At 49.0% G+C, this 26,145-nt stretch overlaps 2 protein-coding genes across 2 annotated transcripts in view; one reads left to right on the plus strand and one right to left on the minus strand.

Annotated features, from left to right (window-relative positions):
- LOC102829522 overlaps window positions 1–14,000 on the plus strand; it is a 47,563-nt gene extending 33,563 nt beyond the window's left edge. Inside the window, exon 3 of the mRNA XM_006837573.1 lies at window positions 13,594–14,000. Within this exon, the coding sequence (XP_006837636.1) occupies window positions 13,594–14,000 (407 nt within the window). The remainder of the gene's footprint in view (window positions 1–13,593) is intronic.
- A 1,982-nt stretch (window positions 14,001–15,982) lies between these two features.
- RAX (retina and anterior neural fold homeobox) lies at window positions 15,983–21,519 on the minus strand. Its single transcript, XM_006837574.1, has 3 exons — window positions 21,243–21,519; window positions 20,658–20,908; window positions 15,983–16,477 (listed from the first exon to the last, which is right to left on the minus strand). Exons 1-3 carry the CDS (start codon window positions 21,517–21,519, stop codon window positions 15,983–15,985), a joined length of 1,023 nt encoding a protein of 340 aa, XP_006837637.1.
- Between the last annotated feature and the right edge of the window lie 4,626 nt (window positions 21,520–26,145).

The following is a 26,145-nucleotide window of genomic DNA, read 5'->3' on the forward strand; positions in this document are numbered from 1 at the left end:
GGGTGCACTCACTGGAGTGGGATGTCGGTGGAGTTCTGGGGTACACTCACTGGAGTGGGTGTCTGTGGAGTCCTGGGGTGCACTCACTGGAGTGGGGTGTCTGTGGAGTTCTGGGGTGCACTCACTGGAGTGGGGTGTCGGTGGAGTCCTGGGGTACACTCACTGGAGTGGGTGTCGGTGGAGTCCTGGGGTACGTTAACTGGGAGTAACAGTACTCACAGTACAAGACCAGTTGTAAGAGGTCACCAGGCTTAGATGTCCTTGTAAAAAAGCAGGATCACCAAGGGTAAGAATCCAAAAGGGAAGAAAACAATCATCTAATCATCTTTCAAGTTTATTCTTTGAAAACCACAGCTCTCGCTTTGTTTCTTAAGTCTACAGCAGGGCATTGTTGTGGGTGGCTTGGCAGTCTTGCTTATGACCTGAGGCTCAGTAACTCACACACAGGCATTCCTAGCTTCAGAAAACCCATCTTCCAGTTCCTCCTGGGGGCATCTGACCACCACAGAGACTTCTATCCCAGTTCAGAAGTGTGGGGAGTCATTGAAGTAAAACGTGAGAATAACTTTTCCTCAGAGAACTATGAACTAACTGGCCATTCCTAAAGCAGAGAGAATCTGTGTTTACCATGGACACAAGATGCTCTGGACCTTGCTTCTCCCTGGGAATGCTGTGTCTCCAGAGAGCCAAGCCCTTTTGTTAGACCCAGACAAAGCACAGAAACATCTCTCTGTTTCCCTTGCTTTCTCTTCCAGTCAGCTACTCAGCCTCCTACTGTAGACACAGATGAAGGCTGACAAAGGAGGAGGATCTCACTGTGGATGGATTGAGTCAACCCTAAGGACGTGTCATGTTGTTGTTGTTAGGTGCCGTTGAGTTGGTTTCAACTCATAATGACCCTGTATAGAGTTTCTGAGGAGCGGCTGATAGGTTTGAACCACTGACCTTGCAGTTAGCAGTCTCCTACAGCTACACACTAGGATTCCTAGGAAGTGTCATAGTCCAGAAGAAATTCCTAGTGGCATCAAGGAGAAAATTAGTGTTTTTTGTGGCACTGTAGGACAAGCACTAGACCGCAAGGTTGGCAGTTCAAACTCACCAGCTGCTCCTTGGAAACCCTATACAGCGTCACTATGAGTCTAAACAATTTGACAGCACTTCACAACAACAACTTCACAACAACAGCAACTCCTTGGATATAGAGGATATAGAGGCATAGTGTGGTACTGGAGTATAGATACTGTGAGGTCAGTGGTTCAAATCTATCAGCTGCTCCTTGAAAACCCTATAGAGCAGTTCCTTGAAGGAACATCTGGCCTTCAAGCTGTATAAGGCGCTTGAAATCATTTGGTCTGGCTCTATCAAGGCAACTGCAGTTTCCAATCATTACATTAGGGGTGAATTAATTTAAAATGTGTGACCAAATATAGGTGGCAAATTTTTAAGTTGATAATTTTGTACAGCATCCTTCTAACAGAATCAAGACTCGCTAAGTCAGAAAGGAGCGGGGAGTGATTTGGGATGGGCATATAACTCAGGGACGGATTACTCATCAAGCAGGGTAAGCACTGGTTTACTTGTGCTTAACTAATAATCTGTAGTAAACAGTTCCACATGCTTTTCACCACATCTTTGGTGAATGACTATCCATATACTGCCGATTATTATGTAAGTGTGTGTTTGCCTTGCTTGCTGGGTAGCAAGATCTAACTGAACTACATCTGCTACCAGCATGTTCTTCGTTTCTTGTGATTCACGTGGCCCTGTTTCTAGCAGCAGAACAACTTCACTTAATGCTGCTGTTATTGTCAAGTACTGTCAAGTGGGTTCTGACTCATAGCCATCCTGTATAGGGTTTCCGAGTCACTGTGTAAGTGCCAACAGTAACACAACTGTCTAAGTGGCTTTACTGCTGACTGAAAGGTTGATGGTTCAAACCCACTCAGATGCATCGCAGAAGAAAGCCCTGGTGATCTGTTTCCAAAAGGTCACAGTCCTGAAAACCTACGACGCTCTGAAAGACATGGGTTGCTGTGAGTTAGAATGGACTAGACAACAACAGGTTAGGTAGTTTTTGTTGTTGTTGTTGTTGTTGTTAGGTATAAACAATCTAGATTTTATTCTCAGATATTCCTGTGAAGTCCTTTGGGATAGTGTTATGTCTCTTGAGTAAAAGAGCAGGCTTTCTCTTCCTCTGAGCACCCTCGTCACAATTACAGTCCACCGGCTGCTCCTGGCTCTTGTCTGGACTTCTCTTCTGCTTTACTTTGTTCCCTGCTCTGCAAGAAAAGTGGTCATAACTGGAACAACGTAATGGTCCCTCTGCGTCTACACTGAAATCACCCCAAACAAAAGGACGTGGGAGAGCCTCCACTGTGCTCTGCTCAATCTTGCCATTTCCCATGGAGTGCCTCGGCTGGAAGCAGGCTGGGGCCTGCACTTGAAGTAAAATAAAGAAAATGAAAAGGTCCAGGCGAGAGGGAAGAGGGGGCTCCTGCTCTTCCACCAAATTTCAAACGATGGAAGAAGAAGAGAAAGTTGACTATCATGAGAAACGATGTAACTCTGGTATCAGGAGTGTGTCACCCGCTCTCTTGTAGCTGTGCAATTTGCTGGCCAAGCCAAAAATTAATAATAACCACCCCACTACTGTGGAGTTGCTCCCAACTCAGGTGTTACAGAGTAGAACTGATCCATAGGGTTTTCTTGGTTGTAGTCTTTATAGAAGCTGATCACCAGGCCTTTCTTTCTCGGCACCACTGGATGGATTTGAACTCCCCATCTTGAGGGGTTGTAGCCTAAAGTGAACTGCTTGTGCCACTCAGAGACATAGTTACTAGAAAGTGTCATAAAAATTACAAGTAGTCAGACACTGAAACATCAAGAGAGTTTATATAATAATGCAGGTTACAAGCTTTCACAGATTGAGAAAATCTGCTATGGTCTTCTTTCTCTGAAGACAATCAGCAATGGTCCTGCCCCTGTCAGTGGGGTGTCTGTCCTCAGTTTGACCACAGTCCCCACCACACCCTAGTGCACACCCCTGCCTTCTTCATTTGTTATAGCCCACGCTAGAAACTCATTCAAGTTCATGACCCCAGTTCAACTGTTATCGATGTTGGGGGGAGAAGGGTGCCCCTTGGATTGTCCAAAATATTGTTTTAATTCTTGTTTATGGTTGTGACTCTCTAATTGTGTGTGCAATGTTTTGGAAAGGGGTTAGCCCACATAATGTTTGCATCTCCCCGATACCTGATGCCCTGGCTGTTTTTGAAGGTTCTCTCTTCCCCATGGTGGCCCTACATAATAAGAGGCTAGATAGCCAGACAGTGCAGTCAGTCCACCCTGAGATGTTGCCAGTTCCCAACATGGGAGCAGGACCTGGACTTGAAGAGCCTCATGAAGAGCTGGGAATCCAACAATCCGCTTCTGGACATTCATTTGCTGAGAACTTTCACCGTCTCTTAAAACAAACCAAAAAGTGGTCCCTAAAGTGGTGCTGTGGGTTAATGAGCCAGACTGCAAAGTCATTTGAACTGCAAGGTCGGTGGTTCAAGCTCATCAGCTGCTCCTTAGAAACAGGGTTGCTATGGGTCGGAACCAACTCGACGGCACTTAACAACAGCAACAACAAAGTATTACTGAGCTCCTATGGTCTGTTTGACCACATCCCGGTGTGATAACCTCTCTGATCTGCTTCACCTAATACAAAGGTACACAATGCTTTTGCAAGATGGCAATGGTCTGTTCCTCACTAGAACCAATGCTGATTAATTAGAGACATTAGCTTCACAAATAGAAATGTTCAATGCTCTCTGGGTTTGGGCTGGAGGGGTTGAACTTGCATGAAGACTTGATGAGATTCTATGTGGGTGAGGCTGCTATGGCTCATGGTGACCTTATGCATGCCAGAAGGAAATGTTGCCCTGTCCTTTCGCATCTTTATAATTGTTGGCATGTGTGCGTCCACTGTTCTGCTATGAAGAGTTCATATGGGAGGTAAAATGCTAGACAGTTGTGCAAAATGAGAAACCCTTCCCCATGTTTGGAAGATGTCACTAAATGTCTGGTTTGTTCTTGGCTCTGGATTGGAGGAGCTCACAGTTCCTCTCTCTAAGTCTTGCCTGCTTACTGAGGGATGAGGTCCTGGGTTTTGTGATCTACTTATTCTGTCTCTTCATCACCACTTGGGCTGCCTTTCTTCATTTTGGGTTTGCCAACAGCAAATTTGCAATCCCAACCAGCTGTCACTTAGACAAGAAGGAATATATGACTTTAAACAGAAAGGACATGTGTTACAGACGCACAAGACAATGAGATTTCAGCGATTGCCCTGGAGGACAATGGGAGTACCTGTGAGCCCAGGCTTTTTCTTACTCTGGATAAACATTTGGTTTCTAGAAAGTCATTAGGAAATCAGAGATGGGTACTTGGTTGTCGAGGTTTAGTTCCAACACCACAAGGATCCCTCACACTGACCCCCTATTGTTTTTTGCAATAAATATATACAAGGGGGGCTTCAAAAAGTTGAGTGAAAATGGAATTAAAAGATAATGGCAGTGCCCATCACCCGCAGAAACAAAGTCTCTGAAGGCCACCAAATCAGATTTTACCAATTCTGAGAGACTGTATTTATCTTCCCCTTTTGTTGTTGAGTGCCCTGGAGTTGGTTCTGACTTATAGCAACTCTGTATAGGTTTTCCATGAGCGGCTGGTGGGTTTGAACTGACAACCCTGTGGTTAGCAGTCCAGTGTTAATCCCACAGTGCCTTATTTGCGCCTTTATCATCATTCTACACCACTGACCTATTTTACCCTCAACCACTTCCCCTTCTTGGCTTGTGTGAATCCCCATTGTCCCAATTCTTCTTCCTTTTCTGCATCCCCTTGGCAGGTTCCTTCTGCACTTGGCCTGGGTTGGATCTGGAGAGTTTGCCAAGCCTCCCTCCTAGACTTTCTCTTGACTGTCTCTGTAGCAATCTCCTCCACTCACTTGGCTTTCATACCCAACACAACGACCCTAGAGTTCTGCCCTCTAGACTCTCCTTAAATAGAACAAGACCATTGTAACCTGGAAAAACCTGAATTAACAAGGTTTAGTCTTCCCTCCATACCCACCCATCCCCCTACCCATCATCCAGCTAAATGAGGGTCCAGGCTTTGGGGAGCTGTCAAAGTAAGGAAAACTCTGTCAACAAGAACAAAGATGTCAGCTTGAGGACTAAGATGCACCCCACCCAAGCCATGGTCTTTTGCAGTAACCTCATGTGCATGTGAAAGTCAGACAGTGAATAAGGAAGACCATAGAAGAACTGATGCATTTGAGTTGTGGTGTTGGAGGAGAATATTGAAAGTGCCATGAGATGCCCAAAGAATAAACCAATCTGTGTTAGAAGAAGTGCAACTAAAAATCTCCTTAGAAGCCAGGAGGGCAAGACTTCATCTCTCATACTTTGGACACATCAGGAGGGATCAGACCCTGGAGAAGGACATCATGCTTGGTAAAGTGGAAAGTTGCAGAAAAGGAGGAAGTCTCCCAATGAAATGGATTGGCACAGTGGCAGCAACAAATGAGCTCAAGCATGGCAGCGATTGTGAGGTTGGCACAAGACTGGGCAGTACTTCATTCTATTGTGCATAGAGTTGCTATGAGTCGGTACTGACTTGATGACAACCAACAACACCTATCAAGTTATTTCACATGTAAGCTATAAAGTTTGGAAGATTTTCCACAGACCAGCTTTCCGCTATGAACATTTCAAGTTTCTTCTCCACCACCTACATGATTTTGATCTGGGTCCCATAGGACTGTTTCATTTCTCAGTGAAATGAGAAACCACCCATATGTTAGGACTATTAGAAATTCTTACACTGAGACACTTGTAATAACTGAACTATACATGGAAGTAAATGCAAACCACATAATATCCCACAAAATCCAAGTTAAATGGATCCCCAACTCAACTTCTGCTTAACCACATCATCAAAACAACCAGCATGCACTCCAACAGTTCCTGACCAAGGCAAAAGTGTGACCAAGGGGAATTTCTTAGAGGAAAGAAAGCAACAGTCTTAACCAATTGTGATACAAACATCTTACACTGGCAAGTTTCACAAAAACAAATGTGAACCTGTTGTTAAGGCTTGCCCAGGTCCTTGGAAAGAGATACTTAAAAGCTGTATTAGCCTCAAAGTAAACCTGCCTTGGCTCTTGAGGAATTTAGTTTGGTGTTAGAAAACAATGCTGTTTTTAAAAGTGTTCAGAATCTCTCATCTTGACCTTGCTGTGAAAATAAATACCATCTGACAGCATCTTGTTGCTGGTGTTGTGAACAGTTGTTGTTGAGTTGGTCCCGCCTCTCAGCTACCCTGTAAAGGGTTTCCAAGGCTGTAAATCCTTGGAAGGCAGAAAACCTCATCTTTTTCCCTTCAGAGTTGCTGGTAGATTCGAACTGCTTAGCAGCCCCACCACTAACCCACTACACCACTGCCATACTCCTACCTATTTCTACGTTGTTGTTAAGTGCCATGGAGTCAGTTCTGACTCATAGTAACCCTGTATCAGGTTTTCAAGGCTGATTAACAGTCCAGTGCTTATCCTACAGCACTACACACCAGGACTCCGATTTCTATATACAGTATCTATTAATTCTTTGGGTAGAGTCCTGGTGTGGCGCTGAGGGTTAATGTGCTGGACTGCAAAGTCAGTTTGAACTGCAAAGTCGACGGTTCAAGCTCACCAGTTGCTACTAGGAAACCCTATACAGGGTTAAATGCCGACTCCACAGCATTTAACAACAAGAACAATGTGATGGCTGAACTGTGGTTGCCTTGGCAGGACCAAAGTAAATAATTTCTCAGGCTTTGTATGGCCCTGTGGGCGAGACAGTCCCCACCCGTGGCCTACAATGATGATATTGTTTCCTGTACCTCTGCCTCATTCCCCTGCTTACCTTTGAACTACTAAATATACTTCTGTTATAATATTTGCCAGTTTTGAATGTTATTTTACTTTCAGCTAGAGAGTCCTAGTGTGATGCTTTATGATAAGCACTGCACTGCTAACCATAAGGTCTGCAATTCGAACCCACCAGCCCCTCCGCAGAAATCCTATACAAGGTCGCTGAGTAGGAACCAAATAGATGGCAGCTAATCACAATGTCTACTGTCCAAACCCACCAAATGGTCCTTGGAAACCCCTACATGGGAACCAGCTCAATGGCACTTAACAACACGGCATAGGAGGCAGTCAGCAAGCTGACTTCCCATCACCCCCCACTCCTTTCGCCTTGTCTTTGGTTCTCGCATCTTTTCTGTACCATTAATATAGGAATACTTTCTGTTCTATCGCACTCTTCCGGCGTTTGTTTTCACCTGAGTTCCACACACAGCACACACTCAAACGCTCACTCCCAATTCTCTGCCTGCGGTCTCATCTCTGGAGTAGCTGAAACCCATCCGCCAATAGTTTTCGTAAGAAGGGCTCTTCTGAAGAATTCCGATTCCCTGAGTTCTGCTTGTTCAAAACGATTTGTCTGTAGCTTTTACACTTGAAAGAAAGCTCAGCTGGGTTCAGCATCATTTTATTAAGTGTCCTGAGCACATTCAACTCAAGACTTGTTCTCCTGTCTTCTGGTGCTGAAATTACCATGAATGCCTGATGGCTTCCCCCTTATAAGGAACTTATTTTTTTTTTTTTTCTGGATGACCCAAACATTTCCCCTCTTTCTTTCTTCTTTTCTTCCACTGCCCACGTTTGCTGTGAGATATATCCCATCCAGGTGAGTGCATAAAGAGAAAACACGGGGACATATTTGGCTAGACTGTTCTGCTCAGAGGCAACATTCTTTTTCTCCCTGGAAAAGGGTGTTTGGGGATTTGTTGTTGTTGTTGTTATTGTTGTTTTGTTCTGCCCTTTCTTTTTTCTATTATATTTTTGTATCAGCACTACTTAAGCAGTGAATGAGTTGATTCTCTTTAACCTGGTAAGCTTTTCCTGTGGTGGGAAGCGGCCAGTCTGGAATCCTCACCTGCACAACACGCTTCACTGCTTCCTGCTGACCTGGCTCCTGTGTGTACTCTCATCCTTCTCTGCTTCTCTCACCAAAAGGGATCCAGAGCTGCTCCCAGAGCCACCAAACCAAACCAAATCCTTTCCTGACAAGTCCATTCTGACTCATGAGACCCGATAGGACAGCGTGGAACTGCCACATAAGGCAGGAAAGACGTATTCCTGGTGGTGAGTGGGTTCAGTGTTGGGCTGCTAACCAACAGGTCAGTGGTTTGAACCCACCAAGCCTTCTGGGGGAGAATGGGGCAGTCCTACAGGGCTCCTGTGAGTCTGAATCTACTTCACTCCAATGGGTTCTGTTGTTGTTGTCATTGAGTGAGTTCAGACCCAAAGCGATCCTGTATAGGGTTCCCAAGGAGCAGCTGGTGAGCTTGAACAGCCAACCTTGTACTTCAAACCAACTTTGTGGTTTCATTCTGTTGTTAGGTGCCATCAAGTTGGTACCAACTCACAGCAATCTTAATGCACACCGGCGGTCCTGTGCCAACCTCACAATTATTGCTACGTTTGATCCCATCGCTGCTGACACTGTGCCAACACATCTCATTGGGAGGCTTCCTCATTTTCTCTAACCCTCCATTTTACTCAACATGATATCCTTCTCCAGGGACTGGTCCTTCCTGACAATATGTCCCAAGTGTGAGAGAAGAACTTGGACCATCCTGGTTTCCAAGGAGCATTCTGGCTGCACTTCTTCTGACACAGATTTTTTGGTTCTTTTAGAAGTCCATGGCACTTTTATGATGTTGGAGGAGCATTTTAAAAGTACCATGGACTGCTAAAAGAACAAACAAATCTGTGTTGGAAGAATACATCCATTTGTCTACAGTCTTCCTTATTCACAGTCCAGCTTTCGCATGCATATGTGGTTATTGAATATACCATGGATTGGGTCAGGTGCACCTTAGTCCTCAAACTGACACCTTTGCTCTTCAACACTTTAAAGAGATCTTATGAACTGATTGGTCCAGTGCAGTATGTTGTTTGATTTCTTGACTTCTGCTTTCATGAGTGTCGATGGTTGATCTGAGCAAAAGGAAGTCTTTCACAACTTCAATCTTTTCTCCACTTATATGAATGTTATTTATTGATCCAATGGTGAGGATTTTTGTTTTCTTTACATTGAGGTGCAACCCATATGGAAGGCTGTGGTCTTTGATCTTCATCATTAAGTATTTTAAGTCCTCTTCACTTTCAGCAAGCATGGCTGTATCATCTGCATATCACAGGTTGTTAATGAGCCTTCCTCCAATCCTGACACCACATTTTTCTTCATATAACCCAGCTTCTCAAATTATTTGTTCAACATTCAGATTGAATAAGTGTAGTGAAAGAATGTAAACCTGGTACACACCTTTCCTAATTTTAAACCATTTGGTGTTCCCTTGTTCTGTTCGAACAGCTGCCTCTTGGTCTATGTATAGGCTCTCCATGAGCACAATTAAGTGTTCTGGAATACTCATTCTCTCAATGTTGTCCATAGCTTGTCATGATGCACACAATCGAAAAATCTTTGCATAGTCAATAAAACACAGTTAAACATCTTTCTGGTATTCTCTGCTTTCAGCCAAGATCCATCTGACTTCAGCAATGATATCCCTCGTTCTACATCCTCTTCTGAAGCTGACTTGAACCTCTGGAAGTTCTCTGTCAAAGTATGGTTGCAGCCGTTTTTGTATTATGTTTTGCATCTTCTAAGCATCTAAAATTCTAACTTTATTAAGTCATTTGAATGAAGAATTGCCCCATTTTAAGACTTGTTTTCTAAAAACATGCAAATATTTCCTCATGAAAGCTTTTAGAGGTAAAGTCAGTCAATCATGCTTTGAAAACTTAACTTAGAATCAATTCCTTCCTAACTGGAATTATGGAGCAATATGGAAAAATTTGTGAGCCTTCCCAGGTCAAAAAAACAATCTACCAAATCATACCAAATGACATTAAAGATCTAAATTGACCTTGACATTCAATGTTCACAGAACAGTTGGACGTCTACAGCGGCTTGATGCTGAAATGCTGAGTGTGGTTCGCGGAGGAGCTTGGCCATACCACTCTCGCTACTAGGGGTGCGTTCTGCCTCTTTAAAAACTCCCCGCAAAACAAATGTGGAATGCTAGTTCCCCTTTTGTCGTAAATGTGAAAACTCCCTTCTGATTTCTTTCCTTTATGGAAAACAGGTACTCATAGAGGTCTTTCATAAAAGACACGTGCATAAGTCACACTTCAGCAAAGTGGTAAATATTTGTTTATGATTCCCTGTATTTGGGTTTACTTGGCCTGGGTGGGAGTCTGAGTGGAAAAAAGGTTTTCCGTTCATGGGAAAACAGGAAAGTAATGGATCTGGGGAGGAAACTATTAACAAAATTTTTAATTAAATATTTTTTTTTGGAGGGCCAAGCAAAGGCAACTTCTTACGGCTGCAGTGGAGTAAATATTGTTGTTGTTGAATACCATAGAGTCGGTTCCGACTCATAGCGACCTTGTATAGGGTTTCAAAGAGCAGCCAACCTTGTGATTTGCAGTCCAGTGCTGATCCTACAGTGCTACGGCTGTTGTTGTTGTTAATGCCATTAATAGGGCCTGAATAGGGTTTCCGAGGAGCAGCTGGTGAGCTTGAACTGCCAACCTTGTAGTCGGCTTTGCAGTCTGGCGCATTCATCCACAGCGCCACACCAGAACTCCCACAGCGTCACAGTTGTTGTTGTTAAGTGTCGTCGAGTCGGTTCTGACCCATAGAGACCCTGAACAGGGTTTCCCAGGCTGTAAATCTTTACTGGAGCAGAAAGCCTCATCTTTCTTCCACGGAGCAGCTGGTAGTTTCGAACTGCTGACCTTACAGTTCGCAGCCCGATTCCACAGTTGTTGTTGTTAGGTGTCATCGAGTCGGTACCAACCCATAACGACCTTATGCACAGCAGAATGAAACACTGCCTGATCCTGGGCCAACCTCACTACTGTTGCCACGCTTGAGTCCATCGATGCTGCCACTTGGCCAATCCATCTCGTTGGGGGTCTTCCTCTTTTTCTCTGACCCTTCACCTTACCAAACATGATATCCTTCTCCTGATCCTTCCTGACAATATGTCTGAAGTATGAGACGCGAAGTTTGGCCATTTTGGCCTCCAAGGGAACCTCTGGCTGCACTTCTCAGAAAACTTTGAATGCAGCCGGCCAGCAGAAGTTCTCTAGTCAGCCACCAGATGACACCCTCAGCCAAATTACTGAAATAAATATGTTCCCTCCAAATTTAGAATGCTGCTGCTGGGAGACTATTGTGCGCCACCCAGGCGCTTGCTACTCTAGTGACTCTTTACAGCAGAGCAGAACTGCCCCGTAGCGTTTCCTAGGCTGTAATCTTTACTGGAAGGAGTCCTGGTAGCGTAGTGGGTTACTAGTTGGGCTGCTAACCATAGGGAGTTTGAATATACCAGTCGCTCAGCAGAAGGAGCTCTGGTAGCGTAGTGGTTACGAATTGGGCTGCGAACCATAAGGTCAGCAGTTCGAAACTACCAGCTGATCCGCGGGAGAAAGATGAGGCTTTCTACTCCCGTAAGGATTTACACCCTTGGAAACCCTGTACAGGGTCGCTATGGGTCGGAACCGACTCGACGGCACTTAACAACAACAACAACAACAACAGCAGAAGAAAGATGAGGTTTTCTGCTTCCGTAAAGATTAAAAGCCTCAGAAACTCTATAGAGGTCACTACGAGTCGGAACAGACTAACACATCACCTCCACCACCACCAGTCTTGACAGGACCAGATTAACAGGTTCATTCTCCTGCGGAACAGCTGGGTGCTGCGTCCATTGGTAGCATCAACCATTCTGTTAGCAGCCCAAGCGCTTAACTGTTGCCTCCAGGGCTCCTTGAGAGGAAGTTACCTAATCTTAATGGACTGGCTTTACAGCCAATGAACTGTAAGACTGGCTTGTCTGAGGGTATTAAGTCAGCCGCAGAACTGCAGTCTCTTGACAAGGAACCATCTCTCCGTAGCAGCCTGAAAGGAATGTTCTATAACCCAAAATGATATTTAAAATGTGTGTTGTTCTTGTTGTTGTGTGCCGTCGAGTCAATTCAGACTCATGTTGTTGTTAGGTGCCTTTAAGTCAGTTCTGACTCATAGCAACCCTGTGTAGGGATTGGGAGGAGTGAGTGTTGGTTTTAAACCACCAACATTTTGGTCAGCAGTTGCGGACAGCTGCCACACCAGGACAAAAGTTGCTGTTGTTTGAGTACAACTGACTGGCTTAAATGTCTTGCACTAGACTGAAAATTTAGGGTTGGTGGTTTCAATCCATCCATAGGTGCCTCGGAAGACAGACCTGGTTATCTGCTTCGGAAGGATCACAGCCTTGAAAACCCTAGCTAGTGTGACTCTGCACACTGGGGTCACCGTGAGTGGGAATCAATTTCATGGCAAAGATTTTGTTTGGTTCGAGGGAGATCTGGGGATCATTTAACTTTACAGGAAGGCAAGGTCACATGACCAGGCAGTGTTACAGCCATGATGACCGCCTGCCAGGGTGAGGGAGTCACCAGTGGACCCGGCCTTCCAGTACCTGGTCCACCAAAAATCAGTCTCCTCGCCTTTCAAGGCCGAAGCAGTTGCGGTCAGGAATCTAGATAATTTGATCCAGTTTTTGAAAGGGGTTTTACAGTCAGCAATTAAGGCTAGGTTAAGGAGTTCATCAGTAACAAATCCTTGTCCAGTTAACAAATTGAGGCAGGATTATTAAAGCCAGTCCACCATTAAGGGGACCACATTGGCAACAAGCTTCTCCAAGGATCGAGGGCCCCTTTCCCAGGTCGGGCTTGATGCCTGGAGCCACAGGGCGGCACAGAGCTCACGCTGCCAAAACAGTGGAGAAAGTACCTACTTTTCAGTCATCTTCCCAAAGGAGTCCTGATGGGGTGCTGTAGGATAAGAGCTGAACCACAAGGTTGTCGGTTCAAAACCACCAGCCGCTCCTCAGAAACCCAATACAGTGTGGGGATGAGTCGGAACCGACTGGACGGCACACACCAACCACAATCTTCCCTGAAAATCTTTCCTAACGCCTCCTTGGAGGTGTGCGTGGATTCCATTCTGGGAGATTTGTTGGATAAACAAAGCGCTTGAAGCTTGACTCTGAGACTTGAAAGCTGACTGAGCAAGGTTGTGGGGGAGGGCTGAGAGGGGGTTACAAGTGACTTTAGTGAAAGACTAAAGCTCGGGACTGCTGCGTCCGCACCTCAAGAACCTATTGTACGATGCCAGCGGGAGAGACCCAGGCGCCAGGGATGTGGAGGCCGGAGTCCCAGGCTGCCCAGTCTCCCGCGCCAAGTGGGTTCCGCAGACTTTCCAATTATCAAGAGAATTGAGCCAAGGATTGGGGCCACTGATTCTAGACTCACTGGTGTAAATGCTGTAGGATGGCCCCGGTTCCGTGTCTGAGCTCTGTTCGAAGTCCGCGGTCCCCTCCGGTAGGGCCTTGCCCAGCCCCATTCCACCCACACTGGCCCCATCCCCTTTAGGGCAGTGGAGGCGGCATCTTCAGCCAGCAGAGGGCAGAGCTGGGCGCTAAGAGCTGACGACCCCGACGACGCACGGAAAATTCGGATGTGGGCTGAGGGCGTAGCGCGGGGTCCCAGGACTCAGCAAGGGGTGCCCGGGAAAGGAACGTCTGCGCTGGAGAGAAATTGGGCGGTTAGCACGGTCTGCAAACGTCAGGGCCCGTGCACGCACGAGAAGACTGGTCCACAAAGGAAATCCACGAGCAGTGAAAAATCCCATAATGGCGGGGTGGCTGTTGGCGAGAGCACTGCTCTGGAGCGTGGCAGTGATGGGTTCCCCGCGACACCTCTGACTGTGGGCGTCCACCCGGCTGCGCCTGGCTCGGTACTCCTGTGGGCCAATCTGAAGGGTCCTACCTGGCTCCGCCCCTGACGTTCTAGAGACCAGCCCTTGGCCCCTCCCAAACCCCCACTCCCCGGATCTGCAATGGAACTGGCAGCTACCTGGAATAGCAGACGTCTGTCGTCAGAAGTCCCCAAGGCGTCTATTTTAGGTTGGCTGAAGCCAAGTCGACCTGAATTAAGGCTGCCTTGCTCAAGGTATCTGTGCTTAGTGTCCCGTAAGATCACGTCCAACAAGTTCTGTCCCCTCAGTGGCCACTGATGGTATTGCATGCGGCAAATCTGCAGCATCGTAGAATACTTAAGCACCGTTTCCCCAGTGATGGAGGCTTGGCTTGGTGTAGGGGGAGGTCTTTCCCTCGGGGTCGCTGAAGGCTGTGACCACCCCAAACCCGACGCCAGCACAGTCTAGAGGCACCCTGCCTCGGCACCCTGCTCTCAGAGTGTTTCAGTGTTGTCGGGGCTTTAGTGCTCCCAAACTGCTCTCACCTAGAGCTTAATGAGTAAGCACTGGCTTACTAGCCCTCCTGCTTCCAGGAGCCAGCAGCTTCCCCGCCGCCCTGAGAACTGCCCCGAGAGGCCGACCTGGGGAGCTGGTGAGTATGGGATGGGTCCTTGGAGTCAGGATGGACAGACAGAAATGGGTTGACACAAAGGCTTGGGCCCGAGACGCGCGTCCGAAAGGGGCCCGAGGACCCGCACAGGAATCCGAGGCCGCGGATCGACAAGGCCTCCTTTCGGCTCGACTGCAGGGGCTCCGACCGGGAATTAGGGGCGCTCCTGGACCAGGGCCGGCTCCAGGAGCGCAAAAACTTGCGAAACCCTCCACTTGGATTTTTGGAGTCCTCACCCTGGAAGTGTCGGTCCTGACGGTAAAGCGCAGCGAGGCGGAGCACTCCAGGCCACGCCCAGAATGCGGCACCTACCGGGACTCGAGCTGCACAGAACTGGCAGACTGCGAGTGCAATTTGGGAGGCAGGAACGCGGTTCCGTGGGCCGCCGAGAAGAACGAGTCTCTAAGCTCCAGCTCTAAGGACTAACGTCATCTACCCTGGAAGGCCGGAATCTAGCCCAGAGCCAGTGACCTGGAGGAGTTTGACACTTAGCTGGCGGGAAAATCCGGGATGGGGCCGCCATTGTCAATGCACTGCACCTCTCTCACCTAGAGAAGGCGGTGTTGTTGCTAAGTGCCACCAAGTCGGTTCCGACCCATAGCGACCCTGTGTAGGGTTTCCGAGGAGCGGAGCGGCTGGTGGGTTTGAACCGTCGACCTTACGGATCAAACTAACCTTGTGATCTAGTGCATAGTCCTGTAGCGCCACACCAGGATTGCCCTTCCGATTGGGTTCTTCAAAGTCGCTGGGCCCCCACCCCTGATCCTTGCCATTGTCGGAGGTACTTTTGTCTACCGCGTTTACAGAGCCCCCCCCCGGGAGAACTCGTTAGAGAACCCCGAGTTCCTGGTTCTCTGCTTTCCCTGACCCACCCGCCATTCCCGTCCCACTCGCACTCCGAATCACCCCACACTCCCCGCTGGCCCGAGTACGCTAACCTGAGTCAAAACAAACCAGCACGTTTAATTCTCCTCTCGAATATTGAAACTACTTATACAAACAACTCTTAACGCTCCTCCAGTCTCCCCCTTTCCCGGATTGTGGTTATTTGTGGTCACCAAGCCCTCCGGTAGCCGTCAAGAACAGATCTTTCGATCCCTGAGGCCTGGAGGCTCTGGGGGCGTGACAGTGGGCGGGAGGATCGGGCTGCTTGCCCTACGCAGCAAGGCGGGGGGTCTGCTGGGGGTGGCAAGGGTCTCAACAACAGTCCAGAGGGTACGCACTCCCCCGCGCGTCCAAGCAGATGCGTGTCCCCAACTGAGGCCTGGTGGTGACTTGCAAGAGGGATCTGAGAATGGCCGAGTGGGGGACCAAAGGAGATGGTGGGAGGTCAAAGACTACGCGTGCGGATCGGTTTCGCTCGCAGGACTGCCGCCTCTCACTACCTTGTCCTCGTCCTTTAGACGAGTTGCCAAGGCTTCGCGATGGCCTGGATATGTTCCTTGGCCTTCAGGCGCAGCGCCGCGATACTGCTGTTGCGCGGGTCCGCCTCATCCAGCGGGCACTTGTCCCCGAAGTCGGGAGCGCATGGGTAGGTGGGCGGCAGCGGAGGCCCGAGCGGAGGCAGGCCGGAGCCCAACGGCGGCGAGTTCAGGAAGGGCGGCGGTGGGGGTGTGTAGCTGGCCGGCAGGCTGGACGCCGGCGGCCCAAAGCCCGGCAGGCTCTGCAGCGATGTAGCGCCCCCTGCCGGCAGCGGCGACCCAAGCCACGACTCCAGCGGCAGGGCGCCCCCTACCGGCCCCCCACCGCCGCCCGGGCCTGAGCCCAGGGGCGCCAGGGTAGCTGAAGGAGGCGAACGGCGGAAGGAGAGCAGCGGCGAGTCCTGCAGTTTCATGGACGACACTTCTAGCTTCTCTTGCCGCCGCCACTTAGCACGTCGATTCTGGAACCACACCTGTGTAAGGCAACAACAGTGGCCGTCAGGCTGTGGCGGAGGCTCGGGCGCGCCCCTGTTCCTGAGCCCAGAGAGCCCAGCCAGCTCGACCCGTCTCCACAAAGGACCCTGGAGTCGGGCTTCGATCTTCCTTTCTCCTATCGTCCTCCTCTTGCTTTTCTTTCCCATCTTCACTTTCTCCCTTTTCCCTCTTCCTTCTTGCTTTCCCCAAATCTCTAATACCATCCCTGTATTCTGAGGGGTTCCCACCCTTCCCTCCCGCCTTTCCCTCCTTCTCCCCCCATCCCCTCGCCCATAACTCTGGCTGTATCTCTTTTCAAATCTTGGCCCAAAACAAAGTGGATTTAAGCCTGGAATCGGACCACAGGATTTGGGAAACCAGTTGACAATTCTCCTGACTTTGCTTTCTCCCAGTGTGGTACAGCTTTCTGTGGCTGTGTTTGTGTCTCCGACTGCGCTGTACTAACCCTTTATCTTGACTGTAAATATTTTTTGTTGTTTTTAAGTGCCGTAGAGTCGGTTCCAACCTATAGCAACCCTGTATAGGGTTTCCAAGGAGCGGCTGGTGAGCTTGAATCGTAGACCTTGTGATTCAAACCGGCTTTGCAGTCCAGCACATTAACTCACAACACCACAACAAGACTCTTGATTATAAGCATTTGTTGTTGTTGTTGTTAAGTGCCATCGCGTCGGTTCCGACCCACAGCGACCCTGTATAGGGTTTCCAAGGAGCAGCTGGTGAGCTTGAACCGCTGACCTTGAGATTACTAGCATAGGTATACATTAATGTAACTGACAATTTTGCATATTACAACTATTTTGATGACTGGTTATAATGATTCGAAATGAGCAAGTGAGTTTATTTTACCCCAGCATACATGGCGCTTTAGGATAAACACTGGACAGCTAACTGCAAGGTTAATGGTTCAAACCCACCAACCACTCCTCGAAAACGCAACACAGGATTGCTATGATTAGAACCGACTCCCGGCACTTAACAACATATTTGAATTGCTGCTTGAAATAAGATTTTCATTGATATCTATGTAGTATTTCTGATGTTTCTTTTCAACGAGTTTCAAAGGACTAATGGTTTCTTTATTATATCTGCTTTACAATGTGGTGTTAATTTTAACATTTTACCTAATATGTTAGTTCAATGAGTTCCAAATTGTTGTGTTTTTCCCCTTTTACATATAGAAAATCTTTGTCAAGGGTAAAGTCGGGTTTCTTATGATGAAACTTCCAGTTACTAAGGAGCGCTAACAATGTAGTTACAGGAGCTCTGGTAGCGTAGTGGTTATGAATTGGGCTGCCAACCTCAAGGTCGGCAGTTCAAAACTACCAGCAGTTCCGTGGGAGAAAGATGAGGTGTTCTGCTCCCGTAAAGATTTATAGCCTCGGAAACCCTGTGTAGGGTCACTATGATTCCAGGGTACTTAACAACAACAACAGCGTAGTTGGAGTCCTGGTGTGGCATTGTGGGTTCATGTGCCAGACAGCAAAGCCGTTTAAACTGAAGGTCGGAGGTTCAAGCTCACCAGCTGCTCCTTGGAAACCCTATACAGGGTCGCTATGGGTCGGATCCGACTCGACAGCACTTAACAACAACAACAGCGTAGTTGGTTATGAGCTGGGCTATTAACCACAAGGTAAGTAGTTCGAATCTACCTGTTGCTCTGCAGAAGAAAGATGAGGAAAGATTTACAGCCTCAGAAACCCTGCGCAGGAACACTATGAGTCAGAACCAACTTGAAGGCACTTAACAACCACTACCACAAAGGGTGTAATTAATGTTACCCACCCTTAGCAACACAGAGAACTGGCTGGTTGAGGGGGCAATCAGAAAAGAACTTTGCCCAAACTGATGAAGGGCATTGGGGGACTAGTTGCAACCTTAAAAATCATAACAGTTTTGAGTTAATACCAGGAGGCAAAAAACCTAGGATAGTTAAGAAAACACCATGCCGCCTAGCAGAGCAGGGCAAGCAGGTGTGAGGCTGGCATTTGGGGATGTGGGGGAAGACAGAGTCAAAACAAAATGCAAATTTCCTTGCCCCCTTCCCATAAAGTGATTCTCTATACATCACAGCCCAGAAGTTTCCCCGGAAGGAAGTGTATCTGGCAGCAACAGAGCTTTGGTGAGAGTTGCCCCCCACTACCTCCTGAATGCCCCACTCCATTCAGGTAGTATATGCGGTCATAGGCCTGAAAATGGGGGAAGATCTGCTACTATACGGCTATGAACAACATGAACCTCTCTCCCTAGCCCCCACCATGGATTGCATCATGTTGTCATTGTCGGTGGTGCTTTGGATACCATTTGACTCAAAGCAGCTCTATCTATAGGTCAGAGTAGAACTGCCCTATACGGTTTCCAACCACCCACTTAAGGAAAGGAGCCCTGGTTATAGCGGATTATAAACTGGGCTGTTAACTGCAAGCTCAATAGTTCAAATCTACCAATGGTTCTGTGGGAGAAAGATGAGGCTTTCTGTTCCCTTAAAGATTCATAGCCTCGGTTGCACACAATCACCGCCACAGGGAACAGAAAGCCAGGTCATTCCGCAGAGCTACTGGTGGGTTCCAACCACCAACTGGGTTAGTAGGATAAGCACTGGACCAAAATGTCATTTGAATTACAAGGTCTTGGCCGCTCCTTAGAAACCCTCCACAGGGTCGCTGAGTCGGAACTGACTGGACCACACTTAACGACAGCAACAACAAAGCCCCGTGCTCCAATGAGCCACCAGGTCACATCAGAGCTGTGTGTTAAGACAGCCTGGCAGTCGCTGAGAAGTCATGACTTAACGGAGGAGCCCAAAGCCTATGATTTGTTGTTGTTAAGTGCCATCGAGCTGATTCTGACCCATAGCAACCCTGTATAGGGTTTCCAAGGAGCTGGTGAGCTTGAACCACCGACCTCGCAGTTCAGATGACTTTGCAGTCTGACGCGTTAGCCCATGAATAGGTAGCAACGAAGGAAAAAGACTGAGTCAGAAGTGGGCTCAGGTATGAAGGGTGCCCAGTGGCCGGTTGGCCTGTGTTTGCTAGGGCACTTTAAAGCTGGCCTCTTCTCATCTTTCTCCAATTCAGTCCCTTTCCCCACTTCACCCTCCCTCCTCAGGAAACAGAATTTCCTCCCCCTCAATAGAATCATTGCTAATTTACTACCTTAAATTAGGAGAAATGGAAATGTCTTTGCCAGTTAATCCTAAATCACATTAAGGAACCTTTTCTTTAAACCATGACTTTTACTCATTACTTTAACCCCTTCAACTAAGCAGAAAAGACAAAGGCAAAATCTTGCTCTCACTCCCACCCCGTTTAAGACTAAAAGCCCCGAACACCTAAGAGGCCTTACTTCCTGGAAATCTAATTTATTAGACACACATCACCCCACCTCAGTCCCCCTACCTTTCAGAGACGGTGAAGTTCATTCCCAATCTCCTTTTCAAGACTCTGTAAACGCTCCCCCTTTGGAAATCCTGCCAGACTTTTCACAGATGACTAGCAAATATTTCAGGCTTTCAAATATTTTAATGGTCAGGGATTAAAGATAATTCAGCTTTAATTAAAGCGAAAACCCCTTTACAATAAAAAGATATGGTCTTGGCAGCGGAAATTTCGGTTAGGTGTGCCCCCAGAGAAGTAAAAGTCAGTTTCTTAAACAAATCCACTGAAAGTTTCAACTGAGAGGCGCCAGGCTCAGCGCACGAAAACCAGGTTTTCGCTTGCGGCGCGGTGCTGTGAGCGCTACTCGGGTAGAGAGCGGCATTTAAAGTCCCAGTCTAGGTACCCTTGAGTTGCTCCCGGCCTACATTACCTTCTTGCTCAGCTCCTTTCCACCTCTACCCAGGCAGAGGCTAAAGAACCGCCAGCCTTTACATTTTGCAAGCAATCCTCAATTCCTCGTCATTCCCAAGTCCTCATTTTATCTTAAAAGAGGGAGACTCCCAAAGAGGAGGTCAGACCAGTAGAAAAGCCCGTTTGCTGGAAAACTGCGTGGAAAACGTGGACGATGTGGACGGTCCTTTGGGCTCTGAGCGAGACAAACCGAGGAAGGCCAAAGGGCAAGGTACCACCGAAATCCGAGGAAGCCTGGCGTCCAGGGCAGCTCTGGATGCAGCATGGGCCTCGGGCCCTCCCCCTTGGGTCACTGCCCCCCTGAGTACTTTACCTGAACCCGGACCTCAGGGAGGTTGACTTTCCCAGCCAGCTCCTCGCGGCTGTACACGTCGGGGTAGTGGGACTTCTCGAAAGCGCGCTCCAGTTCGTGCAACTGGTACGTGGTGAAGGTCGTGCGGTTCCGCCGATGTTTCTTTTTGGGTGGTTCCTCCTCCGCCAGCTTTGCGTCGCCTGCCGCGGGCCCGACCGGCAGTCCAGGGCTCCGCGTCTCTCCAGACTCCTTGGAACAGTAGGGGCGAGGGGCTGGGGGATGAGGCCCCGCATAGTCAGAAACATTCCCCGGGACTCCTCGGGACCCTCCGCGCCTCCCGGAGCGCAGGCCGGTCGCTGCGGACTCCGCCGAGACGGCCCTAGGGGAGCCAAGGGTAAGGGCTGCGAGGGGTCCCCAATCATTTTCTGAACCAAGTTGGAAGCTCCCGCCTTAGACACCTCCCCGACCCCGCGCGCAGGGCCCTTAATAAAAGTTGTGCATCGGCTCTTTGCAGAACATTGGAGGCTAAGGCCTCCGACGGCGCGCTCCTCTTGCAGGCGTCTAACTTTGGGCGCAGAGGCCCGGCAGCCCAGGGAGCGCACTCACCATCGTAGTCGGGGCCGGATTCTCTGGAGGTTTCGACGCTGCCGCCAGGCGCCAGGGGGTGGGCAGACCGTGCGCCCAGCCTCCGCTCCCGCTCCTTGGCGCCTCGGGCGCTGTGCTCTGTCGGGAAGGAGCCGAGGAGCCCGTCGTCCTTGGAGAATCCCAGGATAGCCTCGATGCTATGCAGGCGCGCGGGGTTGGCGCCTGTGCCACGGAGCAGGTGGCCAGCGAGTGCAAAGCTGCCGTCGGCCATGGCAGGCGCACAGCCGGGCAGGTGCATGGGGAGGCGGGAAGCTTTGAACAGTGGGACAGAAGCTAGACGTCGACTTTGCCTCGGGCGACCGTTGCACCGGAGGGGCGCGCTCCAAGGTCAAGCTCGGCGGGCAACGCTGAGAGCCCGGCTAGGCTCTCTGGAGCCGGGCGAGCACTCGGCCGGCGGCCGCTTGGGTACCCGCAAGAGTCAGCAGGTTGAACTCCCGGGGCCTGGGTTCCTGACGCCTGGGGCAGCCGGCCCTGACCCGCCCCGTTTCCAGGCTCCGCCCACTACCCCGCCCCCTCAGCGGGTGGTTTAGACCCTCACAGCCTCCGGGCCCTAGAACTGTATCCAGCTACCAGCACCCCAAATCATCCAACCTCAGGCTTTCGATTTGCTCCATAAAGCACAGGTGTGGATAGAGACCGACGGGAGATTCTAGCCAGACCCAGGGGTCCTAGATCTGCCTCAGTGGGTTCAAGTCTCCATTTGGCTCGCAATCGGACTCACCACCTTCGTGGGGCTCACCTCCCCTCGGGCTAACTTCCTACCCTCCTCGGGCTCGCCTCCCTCCTAGGACTTGCCTCCTCCGTGGGCTTACTTCCCACGCAGAGCTTCATGTCCCGGATGGGCGTCCCTCTCAAGGGCCCGGAGTGGGAATCGGTCCTCTCTTCTCCTTGGTTTGAATGTCCCCCTTTTCTTTAACCTCGTGGAGACCCCTCGTCACTGTGCTCCGAAGGCCTAGACGGGTAGACTTGGTCTGGGCATCTCCGTTTTAGCAGCTCCTCCCTGTCCCCTTGGGCTTGCGCGCGGGCAGGCGTCCTCACCCCAGCGCCCGCTCCAGGAGACAGCGAGGCCAACTGTGCCTCAGGCCCGGTGACCTCACGTGCCCGACGGTCCCCCAGGAGCCCCGACTCGGACAGGCTGTCGGCTCCGGCCCCGCGGGAGACTCGCCTGGTGCTCCCTACTCGCGAAGGGCACATGTGTGGCCCTCACCCCCAACAATTCTCCAGGCCCAGGAGGTGACACAACCTCAGGCTGCCTAGGGGGAGGACCTCCTCTGGGGGACATGGCCTCACGGTCTCCGAGGGTTAGAGTAATCCGCTTGCCTTTTTTCCCCTGGAGACTTTCGTGGTCCAAAGTGACGAACTCATAGGAGAGATGATTCTTCAGGACGAGTGTGTTGTGTTCACATCCCGCATTGCTGGTTGGGATGGCAACTTGAACTTCCGCCTCTCTCAATTTGGACCCTGAGCGGAGGAAGTGGGTTTCCAGGGGGTCACTGAACCGTTGTTCAGAAACGCGGACTGAAACCTTGTTCCAGAAACGCAGGGACCTCATTCCTTATAGCGCCTTCTGCGTAGGCGCTTCTGCCTCTACTATTGTTAGGTGTCCTTCAGCCCGTTCCAACTCACAGCGACCCCATGCGACAGAGTAAAACTATCCTGTGGGGGTGTCTTAGATGGAACCCTTTACAAAGGATCCTTCTGTTTAAAGTGCTCAATTACCAACCAAAAGGTCAGTGGGTCAAGCCCACCAGCGACTTCGGGGAAGAACGATGTGGCAGTCTGCGCCCATAAAGACTGTTATTAAGTGCCATCGAGTCAGTTCTGTATAGAGTTTCCAAGGAACTGGTGGGTTTGAACCGCCGACCTTATGGTTAACAGTGCTGTACTTATCCTACAGCGCCACACCAGGACTCCCATAAAGATGGTTTTTGTTAAGTGCGGTGGAGCCACTCATAGTGATCCTATCAAGTGTTTCCGAGGAGCAGCTGGTTGAGGTTCAAACCGACTTTCTGTCTAGTGCCCTGTCCTACAATGTCACATCAGGACTGCCCCTTAAAGATTTGATGTTGCTGTTGTTCTTAAGTGCCATCGAGGTGGTTCTGACTCATAGCGACCCTGTATAGAGTTCCTGAGAAGCAGCTGGTGGGTTTGGACTGTGGACCTCCTGGTTCACAGTCCAGTGCTTACCCTAGAGCGTGTAGGATCGCTGAGTCAGAATGACTCCATGACAGTTGGTTTGTGAACTTTCTGGAAGCAGATCTCTGAGGCCATCCATTCACTGCTGCCTACATTCAGACGGGCCACCAGCAATGTCCTGGGCCATGGCAGCATGACAAAAGAAATGAGAGGCAGGTCCCAGGCCCTTGAAGTGTTTCACACCCAGCCTGGGAGAGGAGACAAAGGAATAAACAAGGCAGAGGCACACAGCCTGGGATCCTATACCTTTAAAAAGATTTTTAAAGCCCCACTACCATCTAGGAGCTCTGCTAGCATAGTGGTTACAAATCGGGCTGCTAACCTCAAGGTCAGCAGTTCGAAACTACCAGCTGTTCCACGGGAGAAAGATGAGGCTTTCTGCCCCCATAAAGATTTACAGCCTCAGAAACCCTGTACAGGGTCACTATGAGTCGGAACTGACACCACGGTACTTAACAACAACAACAACCATCTAGTGGACTCTGGCCCTATAGGACAGTGTAGAACTGCTCTTTAGGATTTCTGAGACTTAACCAGAGCCTCCTATTTTATGAAGATTACAGCCAAGAAAACTCTATGAAGCAGTTCTCTTCTGTATTACCTGGGGTTGCCGTGAAAGTTTTTATAATTCTCCCACATGTTACCTATCTTTTGATCCTCACAACTCTGTGAGATGAGCTGGGCAAATATTTTTGTGCCCATTTTGCAGAAGGGAAAACTGAGGCTCACAGTGATACAGCTATTAAGTGGAGTGGTCAGAATTAGACTGGCTGACTCCTGATCTGGTATTTACTGGCTGCAGCTTATTTGTAGAGATTATTGGAGAGTATGATATTCAAAAATAAAGAAAGAAAGAAGAAAAATACAAACAATCTTAGCCTGCATTCAGTCTTTAATCCCTCTCTGGGGCTGAATCCTAACGGCCAGCTTATCTTTCTGAAGAAATGTAGTATGTCAACGTCTGCAGATACTGCTTCTGGTAGGACCAAACAAATGCTTGGAAAGTTCTGCCACTAGTCTGCCCCTAGCTCCTTGCCAAGCATTTAGGTCATCAAAGACAGGGCCCTCCCATTCCCACCTTCATCTCTTGAACACCGTGCTGGCATCTGCAAGATCCACCACACCATTTATGTAGACGGAGTGGGTTGGGGTGCTGAGGCCTTGGTGACCACAGGGCAGCCGTAGGGATAATTAATTAGTATTTGTAGTTTCCCTTCTGGCTAAGGATGCATTTTAAGTAAACTTCCCCAATATTAAATTGATCTCCATAATCACCACTAAACAAAGATTGGCTGCATTTTCTTAAGCGGCTGCCCACATGCTGCTAAGGCGCTTATGGCCTTGTTTTCCAGAGTTAATTCCCTTTGGGACTGCCCAGCTCTCCCTAATAGGTCCAGGTGAGGTTAGCTTTTATTTACTGTTTATTTCAGAGTCTCAGGAGAAAAGCAGAAAAGACTTCAACAGCCGCTGACGAGGGCCTACAGGGGAACAGGGCCAAGTGGGACAAGGGGAGGTCGGGCTGCCTTTGTGTGGGGCATAAAGAGCTAGTCAATCGCATTGTGGGCGCGGTGGAGGGTACTCCAAGCAATCAGCCAGGGGTCATTGTTAGGGACTAATCTACATGTGTATTTCCCAAGAACTCGATTAGGGAAGATGAATGGGCTCGGCCATGTCCCTAATTCTTCCAGCACGGAGCTGCATTTTTCCAGCAGTTACGCCAGCTCATAATCAGGCCTGCTTCAGCAAAAGTAAGGAGCCTGGCTTCTGAACTCCACCTCTGTTTAATTCATTAATTGATTAGATGGATCAAAGAAAATGCCCTCCTCCCAGCCCCCACCTGCTTGCTGGCCCGAAACAGCACTGTTGTTGTTGTTAAGTGCTGTGGAGTCGGTTCCGACTCATAGCGACCCTGTATGGGAACTCCAAAAGTCACCAGTAATGATCTGAAGTCAGAGGCTCATTCATCTTGGATGAATGGATGGATGCATGAGGTCTAATTTCTGGACATGTTCTGGGTGGACTGTTTCACTTTAAACACTCTTAAGAGAGACAGACAGAGTGACTGATGGGCTGGGAGGGAAGATGTTCACCAATTGAGTGGGTGTCATTTGACCCAGCCACCTGTCATTTCACTCACCTCCAGAGATTATTTTTAAGTTTGGGTGAAACCTGTCTGTTTAAGAGCAAATGACAGAGCTGAGAGCGAAGTGTCCAGCTGATACGAAGTGAGGGGAGACACACAAGAACCGCCAGACTTGTAGGTAGTACCCATTCAACCTAGCTTCCTTCCATGGCTTGATCAGAACTCAACTAAAGAAGATAAAAACATTTTTTTTTTTTGCTAAAGGAAATGTGTCAATTGCTACAATATGATGAATTTGATCTATATTTATGGCTGTTGTTGTTAAGTGCCATCAAGTTGATTCCGACCCATAGCGACCCTGTATAGGGATTCCAAGGAGCAGCTGGTGAGCTTGAACCACTGACCTTGCAGTTCAAATGACTTTGCAGTCTGACGTATTAGCCCACACACCACACCAGGACTCCATTTATGGATGTAGGAGCTCTGGTAGCATAGTGGTTATGAATTGGGCTGCAAACTTCAGGGTCAGCAGTTCAAAACTACCAGCTGTTTGGCTGGAGAAAGAGGACGTTTTCTGCTCCCGCA

The sequence above is a fragment of the Chrysochloris asiatica genome, unplaced genomic scaffold, assembly GCF_000296735.1.
Source record: "Chrysochloris asiatica unplaced genomic scaffold, ChrAsi1.0 scaffold00021, whole genome shotgun sequence".
In the NCBI taxonomy this organism is placed as follows: Eukaryota; Metazoa; Chordata; class Mammalia; order Afrosoricida; family Chrysochloridae; genus Chrysochloris; species Chrysochloris asiatica.